Source organism: Panicum hallii, chromosome 8, assembly GCF_002211085.1.
Source record: "Panicum hallii strain FIL2 chromosome 8, PHallii_v3.1, whole genome shotgun sequence".
NCBI classification, from domain to species: domain Eukaryota; kingdom Viridiplantae; phylum Streptophyta; class Magnoliopsida; order Poales; family Poaceae; genus Panicum; species Panicum hallii.
In genome coordinates, this window is record NC_038049.1 from 36101673 (window position 1) to 36126812 (window position 25140).

The window sequence follows — 25140 nt, forward strand, 5'->3', positions numbered from 1 at the left end:
AGCTAATACTACTTTTACTATTTCTCCTCGTGGCAGCTATCACGCAGCTTTGATTAGAAGCTAATTCTTCTTGCCATTTGCCGTCATTTTCACGATTCCAGCTGGCCAATCATGTTGTCACGAAACAAAACGGGGAGAATGTCACTGCTGCGGCTGCTGCAGAAGAATCTGCTGATGCACTGGCAGAGGCTGGGGCCGCGGTATTCTCCTTATTCTGTGTGGGTGTGGCAGCATGATCGTACTGCTGGAATTAGGAATGGGACAAGACCCAAGAGGCAAGCACTAAGTGATACCTGTTCATCTTGGCCACTAGGTGATACCTCCTCATCATGCATCTCTGTTTCCTCTGCGTCGTCTCCTACTGTTTGCCGTGTGCCGGTATTGCTGAAGATGCAGTTATAAATGCATTCAGATCATTCAGGTTGCTGAGCATTCAACTGGAATTGTGGAATCAGCAAGGAGGAGAAGAAACCTCGAGGATAGTTAGGATCCACTATCCATGGCTACCATTCTATGCAGAATGCGTGGTTCGGTATATATGGTTCACTATGTAGTCCTTGGATGTTCTTGTAGGCAAAGCACTAAAAAGACTGACAGCGTGTTCCAAAATGAAAGTTGGTCAACATATGGGCACTAGAAAGCTTCTATTCATCAAACAATAATAGTAACGAGTGAACTTTCTACAACTACATAAGTTATTCATGGTAACCACACTCAGTAATTCTATTGAACGAGTTTCCTTCTTTACCAAATTGCACTGTAAGTGAAAACTGACAAGTGAGGTCAAGTCCACTACCAAACTGAGATTGTCTCTAGCTTTAATTATGTCGACAGGCATGCTAAACACTACTCTCTCCGTACTAAATTATTAGTCGTTTTAGCTTTTTAGATACATAGTTTTTCTATACATCTACGTATATATTTATATCTTGGTGCATAGCAAAGACTATGAAACTAGAAAAGCCAAATGACTAGGACAGATGGAGTACCTAACATTGATATCAGATTGATATCAGATGAAACGTCACATTAACTTTTAGGCAATAGTGCTGTTAAGCATTTAACAAAATATTTGTAGATTGATATCAGAAATTTCAAACAACTGACTATTCTATAAACTACTGCCAGGTGGCAGAGCATTACCAGCACCCATCCATGCCATGTCAATCCTGCACTTGGTTTTGCTTGATAGCAGAAGCAGAGTAAAACTATGCAGAAACAGAATCCTCCTAACTCTACGCTGTGTAATAGTTGCATTAACTCATTAAGCATCACAGCAGTGTTGAGAGAGTTGCTTTGTACTCAAATGAAGCAACAAGAGAAAGTCTCAGTGTTCTCTGACTGCAATTGAGGTAGAAGATAACCATAATTTCCACGCCATCTTATATGCCTTGCAACGGGCAAAAACTGCAATTGAGAAAGTCAAAAACAGCAGTGTTGAGAGTTGCTTTGTACTCAAATGAAGCAACAAGAGAGAGTCTCAGTGTTCTCTGACTGCAATTGAGGTAGAACATAACCATAATTTCCACGCCATCTTATATGCCTTGCAACGGGCAAAAACTGCTGTATCTCACACTAGTTTTAAAAAAATGTCGTGACCTGACTCGAGACTCATGGCAATATAATTTGTTACATGCAGTAAGTCGCATATATAGACCTCATGTGTCTGCATATTCCCAAAAAGAAACAAAATGCTATGAGCATATTGCTCATACCTACATGCACGAATTGATGCTTTGAATCACATGGAACTGATCCAAAATCTCATATTAAGCCATGGAATTCTCCACCATTTCTTCTTTTTCTTCGTTCGCAATAATGACTGATGTTGGTGGTGTCGTTGGAGGTGGTAAGATCATCCTCATTTTCTGTGGCAGCATCACGAATTTGTGATCCACCGGCTTCAATCGTAAAAAACAACCATAAGTAGTTCATACTATAACTGCATAATTAGACTACATAAGATTGGAGAAAGATGAACATCCCCGTACCTTTTGGCCTTTCTGATTTGATACTTTCATTTTTTCTGCACCATGCCTTTCCACTTGAAGCACCGGATGGTTCGGATGAGCTTCAACTGCGTCCCGCATCGCAGCCTCCACTCTCTCCACCTCATCAGCTGTAGCATCCTCACAGTTGATAGAAGCATTGACTTTCTCAAGAATAGGGAAATTTCCCAAACTTGTAAAGTCCAATGCAGATCCAATATCATTTAATTCCCGTACATGGACATGGTAATCAATTACGTCACGGAAGTCCATCATAGCCTGAGAAGAAAATTGAAATGAGTACATGCCCTGCAATTTGGTATTTGCAATAGCTGTGGGATTTGGATATACTATTCAAACACGAGAAGTAAAATGTTTCACCGATGCAAAACTATTTTTCTAAGTATGATAAAATTTCTTATTATTGTTGAAAAGTATTATAATTAATTTCCAAATGGAAACAGCCTTGTGCTAATATAATTTTGAGATATGGCCTTAGGACCATAGTACCGCAGTTCTGGATGATTACATGGTCGTTAGGGTTGTTTAGTATAGATCTTATTCAGTCACTTCTGAAAGCAGCGACAGAGGGAAGCCTGTACACCCAGGGTGCGCAACCAAGAATGGCGTGCTAGGGCAGCGGAAGGGGAATCATGGTGTTAACCCGAACTCGTGATACCATGAAAGAAAGTATGGCTCAGGAATAATAGATTAATTATGGCGTGTAAAGCATATACACATATATAGGGTAAGGATGTCCTAGGGTTTGGCTTATAAAAGTAAAGCCAATGAATGGAGGTTAGTGCCTTGTAGAAAATCATGTGTGTAACCCAAGGGGAGGCACACGGAGGCAAGTCACCCAAGGCCCATATGGCCTGCCCAACTAGGTCTTGCTAACAGCTTTTAAGATATATTCGACCCCATATCCCATCTTAGTTAGCATTAGCTCATAACAGCACTTCGTTATTAAACTTCCCAATTTCTCTCAAAAAAGTATTAAACTTCCCAATTATAGGTAAAGGTTGAAGAATGAAGTTTGTTACATTTTTCCCAATTATAGGTAATAGGCAACATTCTTTACTTGTTACCTAAAACTTCATGTGGGACACTCGTGATGCCACACTTGTAACATTCATTATTTATTGCCCATTACCAATGACTCCTTACAGTTCACAAGAATTTGTCCGTAACCTATACCGAGTCATCATTAGTAACCCAGCTCTGGTAACGGACTTGATTCCTGTTATCTATATGGCCATCATCCGCCATCTAAGTTTCATTACCAACATGGGGATTCGATGCACATATTTTGAAAAGCATTTTAGGCTCACCAACAATTGAATGCAAAATCAATATTTGTTGTACTTGGCATGAAAAATATTGCCCTTTTAACACTAAATTCAGTTAAACACTACGTTCTACGTACTAAAAATATTAACTTTTACTGTCGTAAAACCGGAAGTTCTGGAAAATTTTCAGGTCCATGGATATTAGCTAGTGTTAGTAGAATCTAGAGTAGTGGCCCTTCTTAAAGTTGAACTCTTCTAATTGCTGTCAAAAAAGGTAGTTGGACTAATTATTTTAGGCCCTTGATTGGTGGGAAACTCTTCCTGTTGGTTTGGTCTCAAGTCACCTATACCCTACCGATCAGGGCTAGCGTGCGATGAGCCACCATTGGCCATCAGTTGCTAGCAAGCAAGGACACGATAACACAATGATGTACCAACATGAACATCATTGCATCAAGCAGGCAGGGTGACTTGAATATGTAGGCCAATGGCCTGTACTAGCACCAGTCATTTCTGTTGTTTCTATTCTTGAATGAGGATGTGGTGTTCATGTTCAAGTCTAGTTGATCCTTACAGATTAAATTGAATTAGTTGTAGCAACCCTTAGTTTACGAAAATATTTTAACCACAAAGTGATGAATTACTTGCCATCTGGACAATCACACATTACTACTTTCAATATATTGTGGTTACAAACTTAAAATGTACGCACTCCGGGAATCCAAGTTAAAAAGTATGAAACAATAGGGATCAAGAGTAGTAAACTATATTTTTTAGAAAAGATGATGTTTGCAGCCTCTTCATAAGGTGAGTGCGAAACTATAAAAATATTGTAGTACAAGTGAAAAGAAATCACGAACTCACCCAGGATTGGTCTTCAACAGACGTGATCATTTTATCTTTGCCGAATTTTTCCACTTCAAGGTAGGGCCATTTAGGATGCTTGAAGGCTGTGTTTCTCAGAACTTTCTCTGTGTCATCCACCTCTCGAGGCAAAGCATCCTGACATGAGATTGTAACTTTCACCTCTAGCAATGAAGGGATGAAATGCAACCCAACCAACACAGGTAAGAATTTTATCCCCTGACCATGATAAAAACAGAAATCCATCAAGCGCCGAATAGAGATACTGAAGTCAAGGACTTCGAGGCTTGGCATGACTGGTACTCCAGACTTATCTTCTCTAAACATGGCAGTAACACCTGTGCCCAACTTGCAATACTTAAGCTTCTGGAAGTAGCCATCACCACCATATACAACAAATGTCGACTCTGTGTACAGATGGAGGTAGTGGAGCTTTGGCAATTTCCCAATGATTCTCATGTCCCGATAGTCCATAGAGTCGACAACCACACACAACACACAGAGGTTTGGAAGAAGAGAGGAGTTTATCCATGTAGGCAGGTTGGAGAACCTTAAACCTGACAACCACAGATGTTGCAGACTCCGAGGGAGTATGAAACCAGGAGCCTCCAATCTCAAAGACTTTCCCCATCGTCGACCACTGATCTCCAGATACCGGAGCTTCCTTAGATAACGTAGAGACTCGAGTAAAGCTTCCTCCATACTCTCATCCAGCCCATCAATAACGGTATCAAGTACCCTCAATTCCTTCAGGTTCCCAAGCTCTTTCACAAATTGCTTTGCAGACTTGTTATTGTCATTGTTAGCGGCAGGGCGTACCCACAGCTCCTCCAGGGATGTCATCTTGCCAATGATCCCATCTCCTGGTATTCTTGTTGTGGAACGATCACCATGCAGGCACACCATTTGTGTCAAAAAGCCAATGCTGGATGGCAATTCTTTAATGCCAGTGCCTGCCAATTCTAGTGTCTGCAGAAATTGAAGTGCTTCTATTTCTTTTGGGATCTCAGATATCGGTGTATATGCTAGTCCAAGGTACCTCAAGTGAAGGAGCTCCCCAAGATGAGTGAGACGGTAACCTTCCATAAATCGACACTCTTCCAAGGCTAATACGCGTAAAACTTGGAAGTTTGAAAGTGGTACCATCTTTTCAATATCACACAAAAATGCGGAGAATGACCTGACATGTGTCAAGTACATCTGAGACTCAGAATTGTGATTCACAGTTCTTTTGTGGTGGGATAGCCTTCGTGTACTACTTTGTACTATTGTGTCATCCTGCCCTTTGTGCAATATAGTAACAAAGTTCTCCTCATGCGACAAAGAACGGATTAGTCCAAGCATCATATCATGAAGACAACAACCATTTACAGTGCCATAGTCCCCAGTCCCCAATGGTTGTATCAAGCTTCTGTTTATGAGATCATTGAAGTATCTCTCTCCAAGCTCAAATAACCCAACTCCTTGTTCCCTCTGAATAAAACCTTCAGCGATCCACTTCCATATCAATTCATTCTTATCGATCACGTAGTCTTCTGGAAAAGCACTTAAATACAATAAACAAGTCCTTAGGTGAGAAGGCATATCGTAGTAGCTAAAAGACAATATCCTCATAGTATTTTCTGCATGCCAGTTATCTTTACGGCTGAAACCAATAGAAGTATAGACCTCAGACCACTCCTCTGTGGGTTTACCAGCCAGCAAACTAGCCATTGTAATTATAGCTAATGGTACACCACCACATTTCTTCAAAATTTTATCCAACACCTCATCAGGTTTATTTTCATTGCATTTTCCTTCACCACCAAATATCCTTGTATAAAATAATTTTTTGGAGTTACTGTACGAAAGTGGCTCTAGATGGTAGACATCACCAGCTTCTGTGGCAACTTCAAATTTACGAGTAGTTGTGATTATCCTGCTTCCACAACTATTCCGCTCGAGAGCCAGTCTAATTGTCTCTAAGGATTGTGTATCCCATATGTCATCGATAACAATGAGGTACCTATTCATGTAGCATGCAACAGATGAAAGTATTAAAACTAACTGTAGACGTGTTATCAACACCTATCCCATAAATCATGGATAACAACAAGGTACACTGCAAGTGGACAGAGGAGTAGTCAAGCTTCTTTATTGAGTTTTGTTTTCTTTTTTATCCCTCTTCTGTATCGAGACACTAACAAGATTGATTAATTTGATGAATTAGATATCAACACTCCATGGACTGACAGTGAGTCATTTGAACATTTTAAAAAGAAATGCATCTGCTTAAAAAAATATTGTTTTGGGGAACCTGTGGCAACTTATTTTAACTTATAAAGAATTATCATAAGATCTTCAGGAATCAAGTACCATTGCAAAATCAAAATTTATGTTCACTTGAATGTTTACTTGAAATGATAATGTGCTGAGCCTTCCTGAACTTATTTTATTTACAAATTCATTTAGATATCACTGAGAAGTTATAGCATAAATGGGCATACATATAAGTGGCAGAAAGCAAATTTTCGGAAATAACATACTGAGACTGCTGCAAAGAGGAAAGTATGTAGAGAAAGTGCAAAACCAATGAATGTTCATCTGATTATTAGTATTATGTGGGTGATGTACTGATGTGTACCTCTTGTTGCCGAGGAATTCACGGAGGATATCAATGAGCTGCTTTTCATCCTTTGCTGTGTTATGAATATTATCGTATTTGTCCTTGTCTAGCTCAAGGAGAATGTCCTTGAAGATTTTCTTCATGTCAGGGCTATGACTCACAGAAACAAAAGCTGAACATTCAAACTCCACTTTAAGCTTGTCATACACTGTTTTGGCAAGAGTTGTCTTGCCTAATCCCCCGATTCCAACGACAGAGACAACCCTGAGCTTTTTCTTGGACCCATCATCTCCTTCAGATAGCATCCTTATTAGCTCATCCCTTGTCTTCCCAATGCCAACGAGCTCGGTCACTTTCTTGAACAGAGCGGATAAGCGAGGATCAATGGACGTTGCTGGAGGCTTTGCAACAACACCATCAACATTGTACCTGTAACGCCGCTCCTTCGCCTCCCGGACATGCCCCATGATCTCTTTGATGTCGGCGGCTATCTTGTGCCGGGACTTGATCTTGGCCAGTGAATTGAGGCCCTTGTCTATAATCCCCTTGATGCTGAGCGGCCTAGCTGGCTTCTTGCCATCCACGCGCACCAGGAAGGTGTCGACGCTGTCCTCGATGTCGTAGGACATCTCCCGGACGTCTCTGGCCCAAAGCATCACCTGCTTGTCGAGCTGGTCGGCCGGCACGTCGGACACCTTCTCGAGGGCAGCCTGCATGCTCTCGAGCTCGGAGATGAGGAACTTGATCCCATCCTTGACGCTCTTCTGCAGGTGGTACTCCTCCTTCAGGAGCCGGACCAGCTTGGGGAGGAGGGTGCCCATTGACCTCCAGGCGAACTCCATCATCGGTTTCGTGGCGAACTCCATGATTACCCTGATTCACTCCCAGGCAGCTAGCCTTATCGACGAGACTACCACCAAAGCTGGTGGTGACGGCGGCTGCAGTGGCGAGATGCCGACTTGCCGAGCAACCACTGCACAGTGGTGCTAGCGAAGGCGGCCAAGATCCGGCAGGAACAGCTTAGATCGGGTTGGAACTGAACGCCAGAGGCTCAGGGCCAGCCAGATCCGAGCTGTGCTTGCTGGGATCGACCATCAGGAGTAGTGGCCAAACGGGAACCAGAGGAACCTTGCGGCCGGAGCTATGGGGGGTAGTGAAGTGACTAGTGGTGGTGCTGAGGGAGGAGAGGTGACAGCGCGCGGCTGTGACGGTGTGGAGGGTGGCTCAGCTGCAAGAAGTGAGAAGGACGACGGCCGTGGAGCTGACCGGCGGCCGGCTGCGGTGCAGTGGAACTAGATCGAGGTGGGAGGTTGACTGACTGCGGTAGCGTGTTGATAAGGAGGAACGATGTGGACAAGATTGCCCAAGGGCTGTGGTGGGAAACGAAGATGTAGACTGGGGAATGGACCGTTGACTTGGAGGGCCGTGAGGGACCAGCTGCATACTGAGCAGTGGGGAAAAATTATAAAAATGTATTTATTTGCGACAGTTCTCGGTAAAACACAAACACGTTCGTGGCGTTTGATATCTGGATTAAACTTTAATCCCTATCACTAATTAGAAGTATTAAATATAGATTAATTATAAAACTAATTATATAAATACAAACGAATCTATCTTACTATTACTATTACTAATTGGAGAGACTTCTTTTGAAAGCTCCATGTGACACGTGAAACCACCTAGAATTCTAGTTGAACACTTAAAAAATATAGAAATTCTAGAAACTCTCATAAAAATTAGAAATATCCAGCTATCAATCTGACAACTCTAATCATAATAGTCAACTAAATCTATTATCTTTTCTAATAAACCACCTCTGTCATTTTGAAAACAGACTAAAATAACCCTCTAAATATGTATCTAAATTACTCATCTCTACCATTTAAAAAATCTAAAGTAATCCCTAGTCTTCGTGTAAATTATCCACTTATGCCATTATAAAAATAATGCAAATAATCCTCTAAATTTGTATATAAATTATCTAATTATATTATTATTAAAAGTTAAAGTAACCCCTAAATCTTAATATAAATTATATAATTATAACAAAATATTAAAGTGTACTAATATAAATTCTAAATTACTATTTCTATCATTATTAATATATTATTTGTGTTATTGTTATATAAAAATATTACACCATGTATTCACGTATGACGGAAGAGATAAGAATATGAATTCACAAATAAATGGTTCAATGAAATATATAACAAACAGACATGGAGGTGTGTGATGCAAAATAAAATTTATTGTAACTAGAGAATGATAAATATGTATTTTAGACTATGCGTTAGAATATTTAAGAGATAAAAGAGAGCACGAGATAGATAAATATAATTATTAGCTATAAGCTTTATTTTTATATTAATTCAGATTAGCCCATCTAGCAGCACGGGTTAATAGGCTAGTTAAGCCTAATTAGTATATGATTTAGCTACAGTACATGTGCTAATAATAGATTAATTAGATATAATAGATTCATCTAGTGAATTGGTTTTCATTTATGCAATTAGTTTTGAAATTAACCTATATTTAATACTTCTAATTGGTGTCCAAATATCTAATGTGACGGAAGTAAAGTTTAATTCCCCGATCAAACAGGCTTTAAGCTTTTTGAGTTCTAAATCCTTGCGTCAGCAATCTCCTCATTTGATTAAAAAATAGAAACCTAGTAATAGTATATTTTTGAATCTAGAAACAAGTATATGTCCATTAGATCCATGAGTACTATATAAGTACCTTCTTATCCCCAAAGAAAAAGGAGGCCAGCCGGGGCATCCATCTGCTGTTTGTTGCATGTCGCGTGCCCTGCCTGCCGCCAGCCTTGCCCCAATTTTTGTGAGCATGGGTGACCTTGGTGTCCCGTGAAAAAATTAAACACGTCTGCCACCGTGTGTGCATCACTCGCTGGGATTGGGAATTCAAATCCCGGCTCTGCTTCCTCGACGCATGACCACGGTCATCCTTGCCTCGCAAATAAATTTACTCTCGTCATTGTTTATCTTAAACACTGGTGCTTAACGGTCGGTAACTTTTTATTTAGCGTTTAGACGGTTTAAATGGTATTTAAACAAAATTAAACAGGTTTAACTATTTTATATCATATCATCAAATATGCATGTTCATGATTGCAAAAATAAGTACTTTAACAAATATATGTATTTATGTATATAAAAATTAAGTATATATATTTATGCATGCATGAAATCAATATAAATATTTATTCATGTAAATAATTATGTATAAATATATACATATATAAGAATGCAAGTGGATTTATATTTATTTAACTAAACAGTGTGTCAAACGGTCACGTAGCCCACCTAATAACATTTAATTCTGATCTGTTGCCGTTTACGGTCAATCATTTAATAGTTAATACACCGTTTACAGTCTAAATAATACATTTACCTCTATTTATCGTTTAGCACCTTACACGACAGTTTAGCCAGCTTAGACGTCATGTAAACGTTGCACAGTGGCTAGCTGTATCAATTTAATCAACCGTTTATCCCGTTTAGTGATCGTGTAACCCGTTTAAATGGTCATTTAATCCGAATAAATAGCTACTACTTCCGTCTCAAGTTATAATTCATTTTAAATTTTCTAGATCCATATGTCTTGCTAGGCATCTAGATGTACACTATGTATAAATATATAGAAAACCATATATCTAACAAAAGGCAAAATGAATTGTAATTTAAAATGGAGGGAGTAAATGATAAGTGACCAACCGTTTAGCATGTTTACCGTTTAGACTAACAATAATATTTCGACGCCGTTTAAATGGCCTTTTACGCGAACATTGAGTCTGACTCTTCTTCCTCCTGTGCGATCACCAGCCTCCAAGCCTGCCGTCCCACTCAACTTCGCGGGCATCCTCCTTCGTCTCATGCCGGCGTTGACCATGACATCTCTTGAAGAAGGCAAGGCAGCACCCACACCCTATAGCTCGCGTTGTAGGCGGGTGTACGGTGAAGTGTCCACATGATTGCAACAACCAGCAGAGGCGAGAGGAGGTCAAATTCAAGGGTGTCGCTAGAGTCACCCCAGCTTGAATGTATTTCATATCAGTACTATTTTAAGAATTCTATAACAATGTAAAAATAACACATTCCCCTTTCCATTCTTAATTTCTTCCAGGGGTCAAGCTGAGCCAACATGTGTAATAGTGAAACGAGCCAACTCACTTGGTGGTTCGGTAAGTGCAGATCAGCCCAAATAGAATGAAACGACTGTTATCGCCATAATTTGACTGGGCCAAGGGATGGGCCGAGAGCAATATGGGCTGAAGGAAATCATCGTAATGGTCTGCAAATTCGCTTATGTGCGAACGTGTCAAGGGTCAGGATGGCCGTGTATCTACGGATAGTTTAAATATAGTAAGTTAGAGATTGTATTGTAATCAGTTAGGGTTAGTTAGAAAAGATCAAGTCTCCGGACTATAAATATGTATCGTGAGATTCAATGAATCAATCAATCAAGCATTCACAGCAAACTCTCGGCGCATCGCCATCCCTTCCCCAAGGGCTTTCTCCAGGTAATCGACATGCTCCTCCGATCATGTTCCGCATGGTCGGAGCAGCGTTGCTTTTATCTGTTTATCCTTGTGTTCCTCGTACTGAAGCGTTTTTGATAGCGAGTAACACTAGTTATCTTAAACGATTATGATGTTGCATTGGTTTTGAATGGTAAATCCATGTTTGCTTGCTGTTCATAATCGTTTAGCTGTTATTGTATGTAATCTCAGGTGCAAGGGCAGCGCCTTGCTCTGTTATTGCTTAGTAGATCTAATCTGTTATGGTGGTTCTTTGTGTTACAAGGAATTGGTTTAATATCTGTATGATTAGGCCCTTCAAACGGGTTGAATGTTCCGGCTGCGTGTTTGGTGCTTTATGGTAACCTGACGAGGGATTGTTCCGAGAATCGACTTGTTAAGTTGGTTTTTAGGCCTCTCTTCGGGTTAGCGTATTGTTATCTTTCATGTTCGTTAGGCTTAACCACACGTAGGATGTTCCGGTCATACGATGAAAGCTTTTACCGTCGTAAATTGGATCGGCTTGGTAATTACAGAGCATGTTTTTATCTTTTCTATCGGATTCGTACAAAAGTTCATATATTAGTAGATCCGATCTGTTAAACGTGGCAATCGGCTTCTTTTAGCCGATTCTGAAAAGGTACCCGAAGGTCCGATCTAGTACAATGATTCCCTCGGCTTCTTTAGCTGATCTCGGGGTCGTTGTAAGAGTCGACCACGGCTCGGACTAATGTTTGATATGGCTATGCATGCAGGAAAATAGCTGACGAACAATTTCTACACCTTCCTGGTCAGGTATAGGTCAGGTGGCACACCTAGCACTTCACCAAGCCAGGGCGTATGCCGGACTTCTGGGCCGTTGACCGAGGGACCAGGACCCACCAGCAGTCTCGGAAGCCTCCCGGCTCCTCGTGTTGCCTGTCGCTGCTTGCCGGTGGGTTTTGACCGACAACACATTCTGGCACGCCCGGTGGGACCTCATCGACTACTTCATTCACTTCACCGATTACATCGACTACTGCGTTGACTACATCGACTACTCCAGTGACTACTTCGACTACATCGACTACAATCGGCTGCATCATCTTCTTCGGCTTCATCGACTTCCGTTGTCAAGATGCCGGACGAGAACCCGATTACCTTTGAGGAGTTGTCCGAAGAACACAAGCAGAGGTACAATGAGATAAAAGCTGCTTTTGAAGCCGATCTCATCGGCTCGTTCGAAAGAACTCATACCACGGCATCAGATGGAAGGGATTTTCATCTGAAGGGGCACTCGATGAAGTGGATCTGTCTACTCCTACAGAAGAACGTACGCGAGCTCTCCGCCAGGAAGTCAACTACATGGTAGCTCACTCATTACATCGACACTCTGAGAGTTTGGTGAACACCCTCGAGCGCGTTGCAGTGCGCGTGGTACAGGAAATTATGAAACACCAGTACTCTCCAACAGAACCTGCATTAGGGAGTCACAGAGGGGAGTTGCTTCTCAATCCAGACCACCAATGCCTTACGCATTTGCTGCCCTAGAGCAACGGAATTCTCCAGCATATGTTATATACAAGGTGGGAGGTGACCCTGCTGATCACCAATTCTTCAGCGAACCCCCAAGAAGGTTCCGCATGGATATGTTTGCGCGTACATACCAGATGGTGGTAACCCGGCGCAACCCTCGCAGAGAGCAACTGGAGGAACATCTGCAGTCGATGCCGATAAACAGGCATGGCTGGCTACATATGCAACAGGGCCGAGTCATGAAGGTACGCACTCGGCCCCAGGAGTTCATACAGTGGATCAAATTAGTGCCATTTTGAGGGATCAATTTGGCATTCTCCCAAGAAGGCGAGCGATCGGCTACACCAAGCCGTATCCAAGTGACTACGACCTGATTCCTCTGTCGCCCAAGTATCGGCCACCTGAGTTCACCAAATTCAGCGGAGCAAAAGGATCCAGCTCCATAGAACACGTAAGCCGATATCTAGCGCAGCTGGGGATGATTTCAATGTCGGATCCATTGCGAGTAAGGTTCTTCTCGCTGTCTCTCACAGGGCCAGCTTTTGGATGGTACACATCATTGGGCCCTAATTCTATCTGCACCTGGAAGCAGCTAGAAGAACAATTCCATGTACAGTATCATTCAGAAGCTGCAGAGGCTGGGATTGCTGATTTGGCACGGGTCAGCCATAAGCAAGGAGAAACAGTGGCGGAGTACATCCAGCGTTTCAGGGAAGTCAAGAATCGATGCTACTCGATTCGAATTTCAGAGAAGGAGGTAGTTGAATTGGCGACTTTGGGATTGGTAAAGCCGATCAGAGATCTGGTTTTCCAGCTGGAGTTCAACTCTTTGGCTCATCTGGTGCAGAAAATGACAATATATGAGCAACGTCACCCAGAATTATACCAAGACAAGTTCAAACATCAAGTAGTAATGGTTGACACTGAAGACTCCGAAGACTCTGAGGATGACCAAGAGATTGCAGTTGTGGAGTGGGCACGGGGGGCAAAGCCTGTGCCCTGCAAGTGGGTGAAACAACAGGGTCCTTTAAAAGGATTTGATTTTGATGTGAGCAAAGTCGAACAGATATTCGACTTCTGAAGGAGAAGCAGTTGAAGTTTCCTGAAGGTTTCAAGATCCCAACAGCCCAGGAGCTCCAGGGAAGGTCATACTGCAAGTGGCATAACTCTTTCACTCACGGCACCAATGACCACAAGGAACTCCGGTGACAAATACAATCGGCCATTGAGCAAGGCCGATTAATTTTGGGACAGTACGCCATGAAGGTCGATACTCAACCATTCTCGAACGTAAAAATGGTAGAAGGGTACGACCGATCAACGCATCGCCAGCTAGATTTTACGCTCGGTATCAACATGGTAGGGCATGCATCACGTCAGCATACAAGGAGGCAAGAGGCCGATTCCCACGATCGGCCCCAAAAAGAAGAAAGAGATTATATCACCGAAGAAAGGGTCAGGCATGTCAGGAATCAACGACCGGTTTCCTCTCATCTTCTGAGAAAATACCAGTATCAGTATCAATAGCGTCTCCAACGCGAGACTGAGGAAGAAGAGTACGAGCAACGCACTGGGAAACGCCTCAGGAAGCGAGAGGATACACGAGATCATTGGCATTGCCCGTTCTTCAAATATTGCTGGGATTCTGGTATGAAAAGACTACCTACCCTTGAGGATTGCCCAGAATGCAATTCTGAGAAGCAAGATACGAGAAGCGCCTCAGTTTTTTAGCGTTCGGGACCAGGGCAACCCCGCCATGAACAAGACAAGTCGATACATACAGCGGGAAATTCAGAAGATGAGGAGGACAAATATCACCGACCACGCTGGTGTCCTGATGGGCTCAACCGGTCCTAGAAGCGAAGGGTACAGCGGCTGAGCAGCCTGGAAGAAGCCGAGGCCCAATACTTAGAAACATTAAGGAAGGCGCGGCCAGATTTGGCGGAAAAGGTTCACAACCCTCCGGAAACAGAGAGTTCTTCCAAGAAGGTATGGCGACCCAAGAAGTCGAAAGCCGATGTGAAGACATCGGCTGATGCACACATGGTGTTTGTTCTCTCTACAGAGTTTCATGCACCAAGACATGAGGAGGTGCCAGTGGCTCAGCTTGACTTGGGGCTACGACCAGTCATTTTCGAGAAGCCCCGAGAAAAGAATTACAGGCACTTGAAGGCGTTATATCTCAAGGGGTACATAAACGGCCAGCCTGTTAGCAGGATGCTAGTCGATATAGGAGCAGCGGTTAATATAATGCCGTATTCAGTGCTGCGCAAGTTGGGGCATTCTGTTGGGGACTTGATCAAAACCAACATCACGCTAAGTGATTTCAACGGACAAACTTCAGAGGCGCAAGGAGTCCTCAGCGTGGATCTGACGGTAGGAGGTAAAACCGTTCCTACGTCGTTTTTTGTGGTCAACAGCAAGGGCTCATACACCATTCTGCTTGGGAGAGATTAGATCCATACCAACTGCTGTATCCCTTCTACAATGCACCAGTGTCTGATCCAATGGGATGGAGATGAAGTAGAGGTGGTCCACGCAGACAATTCTGTTGAAGTTTCGCACGCCGCCATGAGTGTCTGGGATGCAGAGGACTAGGAGCCAATCTTAGGAATCAGCTTGGAGGGCTGCGACCGCGTGGAAGCTACAAAAAATGGGGTGAGGCTGGTCTTATCCACTGGCCTTACGGAGTAGAGGGGAAAATAACAGGAGAGGCCCATCCCTGCGATCGGCCCCCAAAAAATAGAATCGAGTTATTTTTGTCATCCATGTTACGTTGTTATAATGATCGCAAAGAGGCCTGCTCGAGCAGCCGGCCATGTGATTGTAAGATAATACATATTAATGCAAAGAACAAGTCGGCCGATCCCTGCGATCGGCCAAATCCTTCTGCTTCATATTCTTTGTTTATTTGCAGTATCAACTTGATGGATGAAGGGAAGCTAGGATACGGGTTTATATCTGCTGACGAGCTAGAAGAAGTCGATATTGGTCCTGGGGATAAGCCACGGTCAACATTTATCAGCAAAAAGTTAAATCCAGAGTTGAGAGAGGCGATGATAATACTGCTGAGAGAATATACGGATTGTTTTGCCTGGGATTACACAGAGATGCCCGGGTTGGATAGAAGTATTGTTGAACATCGACTCCCTCTTAAGCCAGGATTTTGGCTGTTCCAGCAACGAGCACGGCAAATGAACGCCGAAGTCCTGGAAGAAGTCAAGAAAGAAGTCGAAAAGATGATAACAGCAGGCTTCATCAGGCCATGCAGGTATGCTAAATGGATTTCCAGTATTGTGCTTGTACAGAAGAAGGACGGCCGATGGAGAGTTTGTGTAGACTTCAGAGATCTTAACAGAGCCACATCAAAAGATGAGTATCCGATGCCAGTTGCGGAAACATTGATAAATGCGGCTGCTGGTCATAAGATGTTGAGTTTTATGGATGGCAACGCTGGTTATAACCAGATTTTTATGGCTCCAGAAGATATTCACAAGACTGCAATCAGAGTACCAGGAGCAGTGGGATTATTCGAATACGTGGTCATGACTTTTGGGCTCAAAAATGCTGGTGCTACATATCAACGAGCCATGAACTATATGTTTCATGATTTGATCGGCAAGCTGGTGGAGATTTATATTGATGACGTGGTGGTGAAATCTGCATCGGCTGAGAGACATTTAGAAGATCTACGGCGAGTTCTGGAATGAACTAGGAAGTTCGGGCTTAGAATGAATCCTAAGAAGTGTGCCTTTGGTGTATCGACCGGTCAATTCCTGGGTTTTCTGGTTCATGAACAGGGAATTGAGATCGGCCTAAAAAGTCAAGAAGCTGTAAAAACAATGGTGCCACCTACTACAAAGAAGGAACTCCAACAACTCATTGGTAAGATAAATTTTGTTAGGAGGTTCATTTCCAATCTGTCAGGAAGAATCGAGCCATTATGGAGTTGGTGAAAATTAAAGCCAATGACGAGTTCCGCTGGGGGGCAGAGCAACAATAGGTGTTCGAAGAAATCAAAGAATATTTATCCAAGCCGCCTGTGTTAGTCCCACCCCAGCAGGGTAAGCCATTTTATGTTTATCTGTCAGTGGGTGATACTTCCATTGCTTCGGTCATCGTACAAGTGCAAGATGGCAAGGAGAGAGTTGTTTTTTATCTCAGCAGGAGGATGCTAGATGCAGAGACAAGGTACCCTGAAATTGAGAAATTATGCCTTTGTCTATTCTTTACCTGTACGAAGCTCTGCCACATCCTGCTTTCTGCCGAGACAATTGTCATCTGCAAATCAAATGTTATCAAGCATATGCTGTCGGCTCCGGTGTTGAAAGGCCGACTCGGTAAATGGATGTTCGCTCTATCAGAATTCGATATCCGGTACCAGCCTGCGAAAGCAGTCAAAGGGCAGGCGCTTGCTGACCTCGTTGCGGAAAGAACCAGCTCAGACATAGCGGCGCTTTCCATCCGCATGGGCAATATTTTTTGATGGGTCGGCCTATGGAGATGGTTCTGGCATAGGTATCTTGCTCGTCTCGCCTCGGGGGGCAACATATTCCTTTTCAATCAGATTGCCAACACCTTGCACCAATAATCTAGCCGAGTATGAAGCAGTGCACAATGGTATGGAGTTACTTCTCGAAGCTGGAGCAGAAGCAGTAGAAGTTTTTGGGGATTCGAAGCTGTTTATCTCTCAGCTCACGGAGACATACTGATGCGAGAGCGAGTTGTTGTTTCCCTTGTGGAGACAATGCCAGGAGCTAATGGCCCAGTTCAGATATATAAATTTCTACTGGATACCAAGGGCACAAAATTCTGAGGCCAATGATCTTGCCCAGATGGCTTTAGGTTACAAGGGCACGGCGGATGAAGCCGATTTTCCAATAAACCTGCTGGATCAGGGGATTGGAGAGCCGATATCTTCAATTACTTGAAGGATCCGGCTCGGGGGGCACCTAAGAAAATACGCTACAGAGCCATGAAGTACGTCCTGATGGGGGATGATTTGTTCTACAGGACTCTAGAAGGGCTACTACTTAAGTTCTTGGGGCCGATTGAGTCCAATTGGCTTTTACATGAAGTCCATGAAGGTACGTGTAGTACTCATCAATCAGCCCACAAGATGAAATGGTTGATCAGGCGCTCGGGGTATTATTGGCCTGATATGCTGGAAGATTGCTTCAAATATTATAAGGGATGCCAGGCCTGTCAGAGGTTTGGAATGATACAAATAGTACCAGCGTCGGCAATGAACCCTATTATCAAACCTTAGCCGTTCAGGGGCTGGGGCATGGACATGATCGGTAAGATTAATCCTCCATCAAGTAAAGGCCATTAGTTTATTTTGTCCATCACAGATTATTTTACCAAATGGGTAGAGGCTGTGCCTATGAAGTCAGTAACATCTAGGGATGTCATCAATTTCGTCAAGGAACATGTTATTCATAGGTTTGGGATCCCACAGACCATTACAACAGATGGAGGGTCAGTATTTAGATCTGATGAGTTCAAAAAGTTCACTGCCGATATGGGGATTAAATTAATCAGGTCATCTCCGTACTACGCTCAAGCAAATGGACAAGCCGAAGCGTCTAATCAGAGCCTGATCAAGTTGATTAAAAGGAAGATTGATGAACATCCACGGCGTTGGCATGAAGTATTATCAGAAGCATTATGGGCTTATCGTGTTTCATGCCATGGGGCAACAAGAACTTCACCATATCATTTAGTATATGGGCAGGAGGCCGTATTGCCATGGGAAATTACGGCCGGTTCAAGACGAATAGAGTTTCAGAATGAGTTGGCTGCTGAAGAATATGCAGCACTAATGGGCAAAAATATGGAAGACATTACAGAACTCAGGCTTTGGTCACTGGAAAAGATCAAGGAAAATAAGGCCAAGGTAGCCCGCGCGTACAACAATAAGGTTAAACCGAAAGAATTTCAAGTTGGGGATTTAGTGTCGGAAGCGGTGTTACCATTAGGGACTAAGGATGCGGCATATGGTAAATGGTCTCCGAATTGGCACGGGCCTTATAGAGTTGATCAAGCTCTGCTAGGGAATGCATACATGCTTGAAGAATTGGATGGAGTTAAATTTCCGGTGGCCGTCAATGGTCAACATCTCAAGAAATATTTCCCGAGCATGTGGGAAGATGAGTAATGAAGCCGATGTAAGGCATCAGGCTATGGACCAATACAATCAGGGTACTTTGCGAGGAAAGCCAATATGACACATTGGGCTGCAAGATATAATCGAGTACTTTGCGGTACATCGAGTTGATCTGATCGGGCACCTCGTGGTATACTAGGCTGCAGGTCAGTATCTATCAGGTACTTTGGAAGCCGGTGCAATACATCAGGCTGTAAGGTGGAATGAGATGAGCAAACCAGATCTGTAAAGAAAAAGCAGCGCCGGTCCGTGCATAGAGCGGAAGGTTGAACAGCCGATGTTAAGCCATCGACTTTAGAAGCAATAATCGGGCCTTGCAAATCCTGGGTTTCGATATAAAGCAGAAAGGTTGGTTGCAGGCGTCTCTTGATCTTGAAAGAACAGGTTCAACTCCTTTGCGGGGTTTCCTGGGTACTTATATTTTTCGACTTGATTGGGGATCGAGATTTAACAACAAGCAAAGAAGTCGACTGCGGGGTACACTTGTTATAAAGGCGGAGATCATTTGAAGGGTATTCGAGTTCTTGGGATTTTGATCTGGAATAAAGAAAAGTTTGAGATTGGATTGGGCAATTCAAGGAAAGAGGCCGATGCGATGCCATCGGACGTTAGAGGATTGGATTTTAGAGGCCGATGCGATGCCATTGGACGTTAGAGGATTGGATTTTTAAACATTGGCTCGCTGAAACAAAAGAGTTCATTCACAAGAAATTATTACAAAAGAAGCCGATCTACCGGCTACGCGCACAACGGCGGAAGACCCTACGAACTACCACCAGTAAGTTCCTAAGGTCTTGCGGCGCTTGTACAGGGGAGATGCGCTGGGGTCATCGTCGCTGCCGTCATCGCTACCGCCGGTGCTGTTGCTGTTGCCTCCATCATCGCTGGTGTCGTCGCTGGCGTTCCCGTCATCTTCTGAAGTCAACGATCCACGGTGCAGGAACCCGCCTGCCGCTGAGTCGTTGTCGGTGGAAGTGTCCTCGGCATCTTCTTCTGAGAAAGAGAAGAAATCATCGTCCCAGGAATATTGTCGTCGCCTTCGTCCAGGTCCCCATGAAGGAGAATCTGGAGGTCTTCATCATCGGTCAGAGGCTCATCGTCCTCTGACCAAGTGTTGTAGTCCCACTCCCCTGCATCCCAATGCAGAGGAGCGAGAGCTTCATACGAAGCTATTGGATCGAACTCCGGTGTCGCCTCTCTAGAGGTGTTGGAGTTAGGAGAAGTGATGGAGATTATGGAAGAAGACGAAGGGGAATTGGAGGAAACAGAGGAAAAGGAAGCCATTGTCAGGGGATGCAGAGTGTGCTAGTGCGGCTAATGCACGGGGAGATGAATGGAAATAAATTCGCTGATGGCCGTTATCGTGATTCTCGAGGAAGAAGTCGAAAAGTCGCGTCCGACGGCATTGGAAGGCAGCGCGCGTGTACAGGCCTTGGAAGTCGAAAGGCCGCGTCCAATGGCATTGGGAGCGGTATGTGCGTACACCAGCCTGAGAAGTCGAAGTGGCGATGGTTTTAGAATTATCATTGCCAAAACCAGGGGGGCATGTGTTATCGTCATAATTTGACTGGGCCAAGGGATGGGCCGAGAGCAACATGGACTGAAGGAAATCATCGTAATGGTCTGCAAATCGGCTTATGTGCGAACATGTCAAGGGCCAGGATGGCCGTGTATCTAAGGATAGTTTAAATATAGTAAGTTAGAGATTATATTGTAATCAGCTAGAGTTAGTTAGAAAAGATCAAGTCTCCGGACTATAAATATGTATCGTGAGATTTAATGAATCAATCAATCAAGCATTCACAACAAACTGTCGACGCATCACCGTCCCTTCCCCAAGGGCTTTCTCTAGGTAATCGACATGCTGCTCCGATCATGTTCCGCATGGTCGGAGCAGCGTTGCTTTTATCTGTTTATCCTTGTGTTTCTCGTACTGAAGCATTTTTGATGGCGAGTAACACTAGTTATCTTAAACGATTATGATGTTGCATTGGTTTTGAATGGTAAATCCATATTTGCTTGCTATTCGTAATCGTTTAGCTGTTCTTGTATGTAATCTCAGGTGCAAGGGCAGCGACTTGCTCTGTTATTGCTTAGTAGATCTAATCTGTTATGGTGGTTCTTTGTGTTACAAGGAATTGGTTAATATCTGTATGATTAGGCCCTTCAAATGGGTTGAATGTTCCGGCTGCGTGTTTAGTGCTTTATGGTAACCTGATGAGGGATTGTTCTGGGAATCGACTTGTTAAGTTGGTTTTTAGGCCTCTCTTCAGGTTAGCGTATTGTTATCTTTCATGTTCGTTAGGCTTAACCACGCGTAGGATGTTCCGGTCATACGGTGAAAGCTTTTACCGTCGTAAATTGGATCAGCTTAGTAATTACAGAGCATGTTTTTATCTTTTCTTTCGGATTCGTACAAAAGTTCATATATTAGTAGATCCAATCTGTTAAACGTGGCAATCGGCTTCTTTTAGCCGATTCTGAAAAGGTACCCGAAGGTCCGATCTAGTACAATGATTCCCTCGGCTTCTTTAGCTGATCTCGGGGTCGTTGTAAGAGCCGACCACGGCTCGGACTAATGTTTGATATGGCTGTGCATGCAGAAAAATAGCTGACGAACAATTTCTATACCTTCCTGGTCAGGTACAGATCAGGTGGCATGCCTAGCACTTCACCAAGCCAGGGCATGTGCCGGACTTCTGGGCCGTTGACCGAGAGACCGGGACCCACCAGCAGTCTCGGAAGCCTCCCGCTCCTCGTGTTGCCTGTCGCTGCTCGCCGGTGGGTTTTGACCGACAACAACGACGTAAAAGCACATAACTACTGTCACAACATATATTGCCTATACTTTGTTTAAAAAACATATATATTCGGTACGGGCGGCGTAGCGCGCCGTTCATCCTAGTATGCATGTCATGCATTGTTACGAATGCATTGCACACATAATAGATGCACATTCAATCAGATTATGTACGAGTACTGTTTGTGTACTCACACTTTATCATCATTTGGATAACGAAAAGTTCAATCACAAGTTCAGAGCTATCATGACATGAGTATAACTGTTGGAATATTTGGGCAAGGTTCATTTATTTGAATGATAAATTAAGAATTAAAAGGTCCACGAGTTAGTGCTTCGGAGTTATAAGGTGGTTAATACCAGGTAACTGAAGAGAGTAATAATTAGGTTGCAATTGGTGATTAGAATAGATAATTGATGACCGGATAATGGTGCGAATTGATGGCCATCACTGTGTCTAGCCTCCTTCCTAGCTAGTCTCCTCTCATACTAACACACCTCAACCCTCTAGGTACTCCGTTCAGGAGAGACTGTTTTCTGCTGCTTGCTTTGCATCTCCGACGCGCTAGTGCTTATTAACCTCTTTTCCGGTGCTTTGCATCTCAGCCACCGGAACTGCAAGCGGATAGTGCTTGATCCAACTTGGTCGCCAGGATCGACCTTCTGCGCCTGCCAGGATTGGATTGGGAGGAGGCTTTAGCTGCTGGTTCCGATGACTGTACGCTGTTCACCGGGCTGCTTTGCCGTCAGATCACTTTTCCTTGAGATGTTTTTGTTCAGAAACCACACAATTATGCTTGATGACAGAAAATGAAATTGTATACTCCTGCGCGCGATTGGAAATCGGATCCCAAAAATGCAGCGCAAAGGCATCTACAATAATCAGGAGTACTAGTAAATTATAATGAGTCAGGGATATCTATCAGTAAACAATATTCTAGATGGACTGTCACTCTCAGGGCATGTATCGTTCCCATCAGTTCACAGCAAAGGTATTTGACAGAACATGTGGAAAAAAAATGCAGGCATCATTTCTCTCTTAGATAAAAATTATTGGTCTCACTAGCAAACCTGTATATCCAAAATCGAATTAATTTACTCCGTAACGCTAATATGCATCATGGGCGAATGGGCAAACTAGTTTTGCGTTCATGCAGGCAGTCCAAGAGGCCGGGAGGATGGACCGGAAAAAACAGACTAGTTCCAACTACAGAGGTGGAGGTGCAGGTGGCATGTACGTGCACATGACTCCCATACAGGAGGATGTCCGCTTCCTGCACCTCTCCAGATGTAGCATAATCACTGTAAGAAAGCATGGCATCGGTCTCGAAAACTATGGCATGTTAAATTTGAAGGAGCTAATTATCATATCACTGTAAGAAATGCATTACATTGCTCGAGCCATATCTACTAGACACAATACTTGCACATAGATAGTTCTGTAAAATCACCATAAACTCTTAAGGATAAATTTTGTTGAAACCAGTATATCTAGAACCTGCAAAAGTACACAAACTATCATTCTAGTTAAATTGAACTAAGAAAACTAGAAGCGAGTATTGAACTTTAACTTTAAGTAGGAAGAAAGAGAGGGCCAATGCACTAATTATTGTTATTGTCGTGCATGGTCTATTTCAACTTCATTGTATCTTTCCACTTCAACGTTGAGATATTTGGGCATTGCACTGCTGGGTTCGAACTCTCTATACACCCCCATGATTTTATTTTGGCACCGACAATATAATCAATCTCAAAGCGGATATTAATATAACAATGTATATGAAAATCAACTCCTATTTTTGGTGGGCCCCTCCTCCTTTTCCTAGGCTTGGGACCGGCAATGCCATTAAAAGGCATAGGCAGTGTTCCAACCCTCCACCCCCCCCCTAACACCACCCCACACACACTTCCAAGGATACTAGAACCTTAGGCGTCCCTTGCGCGCCCTATCATTAAGAAGACAACTTGTAGTACCTATAAATCAAATATAAGCTGTTAGTTTAAATATTTACGTCACTGCGTGTTTCAATGGCACTCGAGACAACTAAATTGCTCAAGCGCAACATAACGTGAGGAACAGAAATAAATGTATATAAAAAAGAAGCCTAGCTTCACCATTGCCTCAGGGAATGATTTCTGTCTAAACGGCATTCTTCACGACCGTTTTCATTTCATGAGTTGATATGATTAGAATTCAAGGTGGTCACCAAAAGACCAGAAAAAGCAAATAACAGCACATTATTAGTTCTGTATTTGCACGAGCAATCAGAAAAAAATTCAGAGCACATATCAGTCAGGCAGCAGAATATTACAGCAGTATTACTGGAAGTCGTACGCCTTACAGTGACTACGAAGTCCAATAGGCATGAAGAAAACGGACTAAAAACATCAGAAGGCGATCATAAGTTTCTATTTACATATGCATAAGCGGCAACAACAATATTTGGACTACATTGCAACCTTTAAGGCTGTTCGGAGCACTGACTGAAAAGCAAGCACCAACACAGTAAATTAGTTTTTTGATACTACCAACAAAAGAGGGCTCATATGGGCGCATATAAGACGTTATGTTCTCAAAATACAAGCACTGTCACAGTAGCAAGTGCGCTGGACAGCGTGTTTGTAGCAGCAGATGAAAACGTGTTACTTGCTTTCAGATCAAACACAAAAAGATGGCGGCCTTTCGTTCAATCCCACTCCTAGCAGTAGATTAACACACATCCGTTGCAGTCTATCCATATGAACATAAAAGCATGACACAAAAGTAGGACGATCCCTGTTTCGGTTAGGCGTCACCTTTGGCTGGGCTGTACAGAAAAAAGAGGCCATCAGGGATAATTCAATCAATGATAGAGGATAGTAAGGGCAAAGCATAATAACATACTGAAACTAATTGTCCATTACGTTCATTTACTTCTAGCCTTTTCAAAAGCCTATTCTTGATGAGTATGTAGAAACGCCTTTCAAATAGGGATATCAAAAAAAATATTAGAGCAAGTACTTACTGATCCGCTGTTCTACTAGGAGTTGCTATATATCTATGTAATACAAATATACCACTGAGATTTAAATACATGTGATGGGAACAATTTTGAGTACTTATTTCAGAACAGGTAAACTGCATCACAAATGGAATGTAAGAAGATATCTGGAATCAAAATGCATCTATTAAAGCCTACAAAACATATAATCCAGAATGCTGCGAGCAATTTTTAATAAGGGCGTAGGTAGCTATATGTGAATGTGTAGCCTCAACTCATGAACAAGATAATTGAGCTAATGTATAATAGAGCTATATGTGGGTGCTTACGTTGCTAAACTGGGATATTCCTTATACAAGGAAATTAGTAGCATTAGTATATCTATCAGC

General features: G+C 43.0%; 1 protein-coding gene across 3 annotated transcripts; it reads right to left on the reverse strand.

Annotated features, from left to right (window-relative positions):
* Nucleotides 1-1059: 1059 nt before the first annotated feature.
* On the reverse strand, nucleotides 1060-8101 carry LOC112902270 (putative disease resistance RPP13-like protein 3). 3 transcript variants are annotated; one of them, XM_025971253.1, is made up of 4 exons: nucleotides 6765-8101; nucleotides 4142-5687; nucleotides 1992-2267; nucleotides 1060-1901 (listed from the first exon to the last, which is right to left on the reverse strand). In XM_025971253.1, exons 1-4 carry the CDS (start codon nucleotides 7610-7612, stop codon nucleotides 1770-1772), a joined length of 2802 nt encoding a protein of 933 aa, XP_025827038.1. In that variant the 5' UTR covers nucleotides 7613-8101; the 3' UTR covers nucleotides 1060-1769. The 3 variants fall into 3 exon arrangements, with proteins under 3 accessions (XP_025827038.1, XP_025827037.1, XP_025827036.1); XM_025971252.1 differs by having other exon boundaries at nucleotides 1060-1868; nucleotides 4142-6146; XM_025971251.1 differs by having other exon boundaries at nucleotides 4142-6146.
* Between the last annotated feature and the right edge of the window lie 17039 nt (nucleotides 8102-25140).